At 54.4% G+C, this 8,336-nt stretch overlaps 2 protein-coding genes across 2 annotated transcripts; one reads left to right on the top strand and one right to left on the bottom strand.

The window, feature by feature from the left end:
- Window positions 1-81: 81 nt before the first annotated feature.
- ERCC6L (ERCC excision repair 6 like, spindle assembly checkpoint helicase) lies at window positions 82-4,388 on the top strand. Its single transcript, XM_064712788.1, has 2 exons — window positions 82-174; window positions 319-4,388. The coding sequence occupies exons 1-2, from the start codon at window positions 119-121 to the stop codon at window positions 4,127-4,129; spliced, it is 3,867 nt and encodes a 1,288-aa protein (XP_064568858.1). The 5' UTR covers window positions 82-118; the 3' UTR covers window positions 4,130-4,388.
- Window positions 4,389-7,285: 2,897 nt separating this feature from the next.
- On the bottom strand, window positions 7,286-8,258 carry PIN4 (peptidylprolyl cis/trans isomerase, NIMA-interacting 4). The gene is made up of 4 exons (XM_064712787.1): window positions 8,159-8,258; window positions 7,847-7,914; window positions 7,612-7,731; window positions 7,286-7,461 (listed from the first exon to the last, which is right to left on the bottom strand). The coding sequence occupies exons 1-4, from the start codon at window positions 8,196-8,198 to the stop codon at window positions 7,303-7,305; spliced, it is 387 nt and encodes a 128-aa protein (XP_064568857.1). The 5' UTR covers window positions 8,199-8,258; the 3' UTR covers window positions 7,286-7,302.
- Between the last annotated feature and the right edge of the window lie 78 nt (window positions 8,259-8,336).

Below are 8,336 nucleotides of genomic sequence, written 5' to 3'. Positions count from 1 at the left end.
CCCGCCCATTTCCTCCCGTCCCCGGCTTTGATTGGCTGCAGGCGCTGCTGATTTACATGTGGCGCGGTGCAGGCCGGGAAGGGCCGGGTTTGAAGCGCAGGGCGGCAGCGCTGGCGGCATGGCCGCTCCTGTGCTGGGAGAGGCAGCGGTCGCGGAAGAGGAGCGGTACCGGGGGTGAGCGGGGACGGGGCTGAGCGGCCGAGGAGGCTGGGGAGGGCTGCGGCCGGGCTGGGCCGGGGCCGGGGGTGGCGGTGGTGGGTTGGTGCTCCAGGGTGTAGCCCGGGCCTGGCCACTCGGTGCTCACGGTGACTCCCACAGGCTCGTGACCAGCGCGAAGGCGGCGGCGGCCGATGGGGACCTGGAAGAGGCGCTGCGGTTGTTCCGGCTGGCGGCCGCCATCCGCCCCAGCGAGAAGCTGCGGGGCCGCATGCAGCGGGTGCAGGAGGCACTGGCGGCGGCCGAGCAGGAGCAGCAGCAGCAGGAGGAGGAGGATGAGGGCTTCGTGAACGTGTGCGGCAGCGGCCTGCTGATCTACGGGGAGATGCACCGGAAGCTGTTCCAGCACCAGAGGGAAGGTGTTGCGTTCCTGTACCGCCTGCACCGGGAGGGCAAGCCTGGTGGCATCCTGGCAGATGACATGGGCCTAGGCAAGACCATCCAGGTGATCGCCTTCCTCTCGGGTATGTTCGACGCTGAGCTCATCCAGCACGTTCTGCTCATCATGCCCACCACCCTTGTCAGCAGCTGGCTGGCTGAGTTCGCTCGCTGGACCCCCGGCCTACGTGTCAAGGAATTCCATGGCACCAGCAAGACAGAGCGCACCAGGAACCTGGAGAGGGTCCAGAGGAAGAATGGCATCATCATCACGAGCTACCAGATGCTCATTAACAATTGGAAGCAGCTGGCCAGCCGCCATGAGCAGGAGTTTGTCTGGGACTACATCATTCTCGACGAAGCACATAAGATCAAGTGCCAGTCAAACAAGACAACCAAGTGTGTCTATGCAATCCCAGCCCAGTACCGCATCCTGCTTACAGGCACCCCTGTGCAGAACAACCTGCGGGAAATGTGGTCCTTGTTTGACTTTGCCTGTCAAGGCTCCCTCCTGGGTACTGCCAAAACTTTTAAAATGGAATATGAGAATCCCATTACCAGGGCAAGGGAGAAGGATGCAACTCCAGGTGAGAAAGCACTGGGGCTAAAGATATCAGAGAATCTCATGGCAATTATAAAGCCCTATTTCCTCAGAAGGACCAAGGAAGACATCAAAAGCTATCATGCTGATAAAGCTGATGCTCATCTTCCTGAGGATCCAAGTGAGAACAAGGCTCCTGTCATGCCATCTCTCACTAGGAAAAATGACTTTGTTGTGTGGGTGTACCTGGCACCAGTGCAGGAAGAAATCTACAGGAACTTTCTCTGCCTGGATCATGTGAAGGAAGTACTGATGACGACCCGATCACCTTTAGCTGAGCTGACAGTCCTGAAGAAAATCTGTGACCATCCCAGGCTTCTGTCTGCGAGAGCCTGTATCCAGCTGGGCTTGGATGAGCAGGTGGGCTCCGAGCAGGATTACATGATGGAAGCAGGTGTGTTTTCAGGCATGAACAAAATAGATCATCTGTCTGATGAGACTGTGATCCAGGAGTCTGGGAAGATGCAGTTCCTTGTGGGACTGCTGGAACGGCTGAGAGAAGAGGGACACCGAACCCTGGTGTTCTCACAGTCGAGGAAGATGCTGGATATCATAGAGCTCGTCCTGTCTCGCCGACAATTCCAGATCCTGCGCATTGACGGCACGGTGACCCACCTGACGGAGCGGGAGAGGCGCATCAACGCCTTCCAGAGCAGCACTGACTACTCCGTCTTCCTGCTCACCACGCAGGTTGGGGGCGTCGGCATAACCTTGACAGCAGCCAGCCGAGTGGTGATCTTTGATCCCAGCTGGAATCCAGCAACTGATGCTCAGGCTGTGGACAGAGCTTACAGAATTGGGCAAAAAGAGAATGTAGTGATTTACAGACTGATCACCTGCGGCACCGTGGAAGAGAAGATATACAGGCGGCAGGTATTCAAGGACTCGTTAATCAGACAGACCACCGGTGACAAAAAGAACCCGTTCCGTTATTTCTCCAAACAGGAGCTAAGGGAGCTCTTCACGTTGGAAGATACTCAGACGTCTGCAACTCAGATCCAGCTGCAGTCCCTGCACGCCATGCAAAGGAAGTCTGACCTGCAGCTGGATGAGCACCTTGCTTACCTGCATTCTCTGGCAATGTTTGGCATTTCTGACCACGATCTGATGTACACAAGGGAGACGGCTCACGAGGAGCAGGTGGAGAGTGAGGAAGCCCATCAGTACATCCAGCGGAGGGTGCAGAAAGCCCATGAGCTGGTCCAGCTGGAGTCCCAGCTCAGTGATCAGAGGATGGAGGGGATCAGAAATGCTTGTGAAGAGAAGTGGCAAAGACCATCGGGAACAGTTTCCAGGCCAAAGAAGTCGTCTCCAGGGTTGAATGACAAAAATCACTTTGTTTCACCGCCAGTAGCTGATGCACTTGAAAAAGACAAAGTTGTTGATCTTACAGAGGATGAGGAGGCCCAGGTGCTCGATGTCAGCTCCAGAATGACAACTCTGACTGTTGGTGACTTGGATGAAGAGCAATTGGCACAAGGTGTGTCCAGTATGGAGATGGAAGTGCTCAATCCCAGCAAGACAGCAGAACAATCTGACATACAAGAATCTGAGCAAAATCCTGATTCCAGCATTACACCATCATCCCCTGCACTTGAGAAAGATAGTCAGAGCCTTCAAGAGAAACAGCATTCACAGGTACATTCAGACAGCTTGGCCAAGACAAGGAATGACCTGTCTTGGCATTGTCACAATTCCTCTGAGTCTGGCATGGCTGACGATCCTAGAAGTGAGGCAGAATTGTCAGTTCAGGTACTTGACCCACACACTGCCCTGGGGACAGAGCAGAACAATGTTCCTGAGCCGGCTTCTGCAGTCCTGAGTTCATCAAATGCCATGCCAGAAATCAATGCTGAGCTCTACAAGTCTCACGTGTTAGAAGACAGCTTGGAGGGTACATCTGCTCCTTCCTTGCAGGATCAAGTTGACTTCAATCTGGTTTTGGAAGAGTCTGAAGAGGAATGGCAGGATGCCTCAGATAGAGGGGGATCAGTGGAAGGATCTCCTGAGAAGGACAGCTTACAGCTCCAGGCAGAAAGCTTGTGTAAATCTCCAGACAGAGAATCTCCAAACAAAACATGGCCAAGTGAGACCAGTAGCCATGGCAAACCCTGTCCCACAGCTGAGGAAGAGCCAAATGCCTCCCTGCAAGGGAGTAAATCATTGGAGGAAAGCAGTGGTCTCTTTACTTTTGGTAGGAAGAAACGTTTAAACAGAATTGCTTCAGATAGTGAGAGTGAAGAGCAGCCTGAACAAGTGCCCTCCTCTCCCTTGGACAGCACTCGGCACGGACTTCTGGAAGGACTGGAAGGAATCAGTGCTTCCACCCCTAAATACGACACAAAAAGAGCTAAAGCCATCTTTTCTCCCCAACTAAATAACAGTGGGAACAGGTCTAATGCTTCCAGGCGCTCATTCATCAGCAGGTTGGTAGATGAGGTGGAGGATATTGGGGAAATCATGGGAACCACTGATGAAGAAGATGAAGATGATGGTGATGAGGAGCAAGATGGGCTTGTGGAAGACGAAGCTGAGGAGTGCACTGGGGAATCTGCTGAGCCTGAAGAAGAACCTAGTGGAGAAACACTTGATACAGATGAAGAGCCCTCCCACGCAGACAGCGTGGAATCTGAGCAGTCCGAGGCAGAGGAGATGGAGTCATCTCAGGAGGAATCCACAGGTGACAATGAGCTCCAGTCAGGTGAGCAGATTGAGTATTTTACCCAAGAAAGCAGCTCTGAAAAGGACATTGGGCAGAGTTCCTCTCCTGCTGCCAATTATGACACTTTGGTACACAGTGGGAAGAAACTTCAGAATGATGGAAAACTTCAGGAGGCTTTGGACTGCTTCCTGCAAGCTCTTGACATGAAAAGTGGAGATCCTGAAGTTATGCTTCTGACTCTGAACTTGTACAGACAGCTGGCCCAGAAGTGACATCTATGTGGCTCTGAGAAGACAATCTGGCTGTTACTTGTTACCATGTGTCTGCACCATGGCCCTGGGATCCCTGAGCCAGCTCCAGGCTGGTGCCTGCCATATCCAGGTGTGACTGAGCAAATTCAGCACCTCCTGCTGAATTTGTCCAAACATCCAGGTGTTGGATGCTGGGGAGGGAGCTTCACTGGGAAGTCAACTCACAAAGGTGAAAATGGTTCATGTTCCTGTCTGATTATTCAATAAAAGAATGGTATTGTTGATGTCTAAGCCCCTCTAAATCAGTTTCTTGAAGTTGGGATGGAAGGCACTTGAGGAGGTAGTTCATGTTTGCACTCAGGTGTTTATTATTTCTTATCAGTGAAACAGCCTCACTACCATGAGTTCTGCAGCCTTTTATTAGCAAGGCACAAAAATGGCTCTCTCTTGTTACATGGTTTTTTAAGACTAAACTATCCAATTAAGAAATGACACCTAGATTATTTTCCCTTCTAACCGAGTAACCGATCTCTCAAAGCCTGCAATGTGGATCTTTCTGTTCAATTACAAAACATAACCCAAACCCATGAAGAAAAGGAAGAAGAAGGTGAAGAAGAAGGAAGGAGAAGGTAAAGAAGAACAACCTGCCATGGCCCTAAAACCTCCATCTTGGTTCATATTTATTTCTATATTCTAAGACCCCAAACTCTCAAGTTTTCCACCCTGTGATATTACATACTTCTAACCAACTACACACCCATAATCCCAGTGCTATCAATCAGTTTTGGAAGTCTCCACAGCCTCAGGTCAATTGCAGTATTCTCTTGTGGCTCTCTGCCTTTAAGCACAGAAAGTTTAAAATTCTCAGCATCTAGGATTCCAACACCTCTCCATGCTGGCAAGCCCTGGATTCACCTTTCTACCCTCCAGGTTTTGCTGCTCCTCTCCCCTGAGAAGGTGGGGACAGTACAGTCCCATGGTCACTGTACAGCCCAGTTCTGTGGTGCTGTGGTTCCTCCCTCCTTTGGGTTTTAAATAAGCCAATTTGGGTGCCTGAAGGTCACCCAACATTTGGGTGCCTTACAGACCTTCCAGTTCCAACCCCTGCCACAAGCAAGGACTCCTTCCACTAGATCAGGTTGCTCCAAGCCTGACCTTGAAACACTTCTATGGATGGGGCAGCCACAGCTTCTCTGGGCAACCTGTGCAGTGTTTTATCACTCTCACAAGAAATAATTTCTTTCCAATATCCCTTCTGTCCTCTTGTCAGCCTAAATCCATTACTCTGTATCCTGTCATTCCAGTTCTGGATAGAATCCCTCTCTGGCTCCCTTGTAGGCCCTTTCAGATACTGAAATGTGCTCTGAGGTGTCCATACAACCTTCCCCAGGCTAAAGAGCCTGAAAAGCCCCAACTCTCTCAGCCTTTCTTCACAGGGGAGATGCTCCAGTCCTCTTATCAACTTCATGGCCTCTTCTGGACTTGCTCCAACAGTTCCATGTCCTTCTTATGCTGCGTGAACTGTGTGCAGGACTCTAGGCAGGATCTTGGGAGCAGGGGAGAATCCCCTCCCTCACCTGCTGCCCATGTTCCTTTGGGTGCAGCCCAGGACACAGAGGGTTTCTGGGCTGGGAATGCTCACTGCTGGCTCATGGGTTTTCATGAGTTTTTTGTTAGCCATCACCCCAAGCCCTTCTCCCAGGACTGCTCTCAATCCCTTCTCTGCCCCTTCTTCAGCTGTGCCTGAGAATGTTCTAACCCAGGTGTAGAACCTTGTACTTTTCACATGGTCTCACCTCTCCAGCCTGTCCAGGTCCCTCTGGATCCATCCTTTCCAGTGTGTGACCACACCACACAGCTCAGCGTTGTCAGCAAACTGGCTGAGAGTGCCTCAATCTTACAAACCAGCAGCTCAAAAGTTCCTTGTTCTGGCTTTGAGTGATTCTGCCCTCACCAACACAGCCTCAGCCTGGTGTGCTTATCCTGCCAGTCTCACCTGGTAACAGCCCAGCGGCAGACAGGGATGTTTCCTTGTGCCATGGCATTGCCTTCTGCAATACCACACCGTAGCACAGGACCCCACACCTGGCTGAGCTGTGCAGTTTGGGAGACGAGCTCTCTGTATTTGGAACCACAGCAAACACGGCAGATTTGCAGGTGCAGTTGTGTCAATGTGTTTTTGCCAAAAGAAAGAACAGGGTTCTGGTAGCCTGGAAATGAGTGGTTTATTAACAGAGCACCTTTACATGGGGCAGTGTCTGCTCTGGGCAGCCTGTCTGCTCTCCACTGCAAGCCATTCGTTGGCTTCTCTGAGCATTCCATACTCAGCAAAACCAACACCCTGAAAAGGGAGGGAAGAGAAGGACCTTTTCTTCTTTGATGTTTCCTCCTCATCTCTGAGCTCTGTGCATGGTGCTCACCTGTAAACAAAGCTGGTGCCTGTTGCTGGAGCTCTGGCTGGTTTGGAGGCTCTGTGGGCATCAAGGGGATCATGGCTCTGGGCTGGGCTCCTGAGATAGCAGGAATCTTGCTGGGCTGCTTCCCTTGCACTGCCCACAGCACAGGGGAACGCAGGAAGCGGCACACAAGTGTTTAGTGGCTTTTTTCCTTATCCAAACCTGAATTATTCAGTCTCTTCCCCCAGCTCTGAGTGGGCAAGGTGGAGCTGTAGGAAGAGATCAGTCTGTGCTCAGGAGAGCTCATCCTCCCCTCCTACCCCCAGGTCCCTTCCCTGCCTGGCCTGACCCAGCTCCAGTGTTACCCACCCTCCACTGAAGGGACTGTCCTGAAGCTCTGGAGCATAAATTGCACCATTGGAGCCGACTGCATCCTCTTGGGGAGGATGGAGACCAAGCCCTGGGGCCCCTCTGTCCTTTTCTGCATCATTTCTGTTTGCAGATAAAAACCTGGGCACCTCACTCCAGTGACAGGCCATTATCTCCACAGATAATGTGGAGAAGGAAGAGGCTGGCCTGCCAGGCAACAGAGACATCAACATCTATAAAAGGCTCTTGTTTCACCCTTCCCAGGGACACTTTACCTCTTCAGGCAGGGCCCTGCTCTGCTAGCACAGTGGCAGGGACAGCCAGCCTGCTTCCAGGCATGTTGCTGGTTGTGCCCAACTTGCTCCAAGGCCAAGGTGTCTGGGACTCGGGATTCAAGCAGTCAACAAGGTCATCATGGTCATTCACATTTTATTTTCTGCCTTCCACCATGATAATGTGGTATCCGAACTTGGTCTTGACGGGAGGGTCCGTGTACACGGGCTTGTCCATGCTGCTCACAGGCAGGGCAAATGCTGCCTCCTGGAATGGTCCCACCATGGAGCCTCTGGTCATCCAGCCCAGGTCTCCCTGCAGCAAGGGACCGTGGGGGTTAAGCCTTGAGACTCGGAGCAGGGAGGGTGGGTGATGTGGCCGTGGGACAGGTCCTGCTGGTGACGAGCAGGACCCAGGCTCCTGCTGCCCGGCCCCACCGCCCTGTCTGGTGCAGCACTCACTCACCCCTTGCCTGGCCTTGTCCTCGCTGTACTGTGCCGCCACCTCGCTAAAGCGCTGTCCAGACTTCAGCTTCTCCATGGCCTCCATGGCCCGGCCGTGCTTTTCGCACAGGATGTGCCGAACCTGGAGGGGCGGGCAGCGGGGCTGTGGCGAGCGGGGCCGGCGGGCGGGACGAGCCTGCAGGTGCTGGGGCAGAGAACCCGCAGCCCGCCTGGTCCCCCACGCCCCCCGCGCTCACCTTGACGGCGCTGCCGCCTCCCTTCGGGCCCTGTGCTTTGCTCTCGCTGCCGCTGCCGCTGTCGCCGCCTGTGAACCGATCATCCTGACACCGGCCCGGTCCCCGCCGGCCCTGCCGGGCTCTGAGACTGGCTCGGCCCCCACCGCCTCCGGGCCCCAGCCCGGCCGGTCCCGGTCCCGGCCCAGCACCCCAACCCGGCCGGTACCGGCCCACAACCCCAGCCCGGCTGGGGCCGGCCCAGCACCCCCGCCCGGCCGGGGCCGGCCCAGCACCCCCGCCCGGCCGGTGCCGGTGCCGCCCAGCCCCGCTCACCCTTCCCGGCTTTGCCGCCGCCTTTCCCTTTGGGCGCCATCTTGCTGCCGTAAGGCCCCCACGCCGCACTCCCCGCAGGGCGGGGCCGCCCTTGCACCGCCCCGCCCCGAGGCCCCCGGCTGCCCGCGCGGTGCCGGCATGGAGCTGCCCCACGGGGCTGCGGGACACGGTGATGTGC

The sequence above is a fragment of the Zonotrichia leucophrys genome, chromosome 4A, assembly GCF_028769735.1.
Source record: "Zonotrichia leucophrys gambelii isolate GWCS_2022_RI chromosome 4A, RI_Zleu_2.0, whole genome shotgun sequence".
NCBI lineage: Eukaryota > Metazoa > Chordata > Aves > Passeriformes > Passerellidae > Zonotrichia > Zonotrichia leucophrys.
The sequence above is the reverse complement of the archived record's forward strand: the minus strand, read 5'-3'. Positions and strand labels throughout refer to the sequence as shown.

Excerpts from the sequence above, each read along its gene's own strand:
- ERCC6L (XM_064712788.1), top strand. The coding sequence starts at position 119 with ATGGCCGCTCCTGTGCTGGGAGAGGCAGCGGTCGCGGAAGAGGAGCGG. Across the intron at positions 175-318 it reads GAAGAGGAGCGGTACCGGGG|GCTCGTGACCAGCGCGAAGG; the intron begins GTGAGCGGGGAC and ends TGACTCCCACAG.
- PIN4 (XM_064712787.1), bottom strand. The coding sequence starts at position 8,198 with ATGGCGCCCAAAGGGAAAGGCGGCGGCAAAGCCGGGAAGG. Across the intron at positions 7,915-8,158 it reads CGGCGGCAAAGCCGGGAAGG|GCGGCGACAGCGGCAGCGGC; the intron begins GTGAGCGGGGCT and ends ATCGGTTCACAG. Across the intron at positions 7,732-7,846 it reads GAGGCGGCAGCGCCGTCAAG|GTTCGGCACATCCTGTGCGA; the intron begins GTGAGCGCGGGG and ends CCGCCCCTCCAG.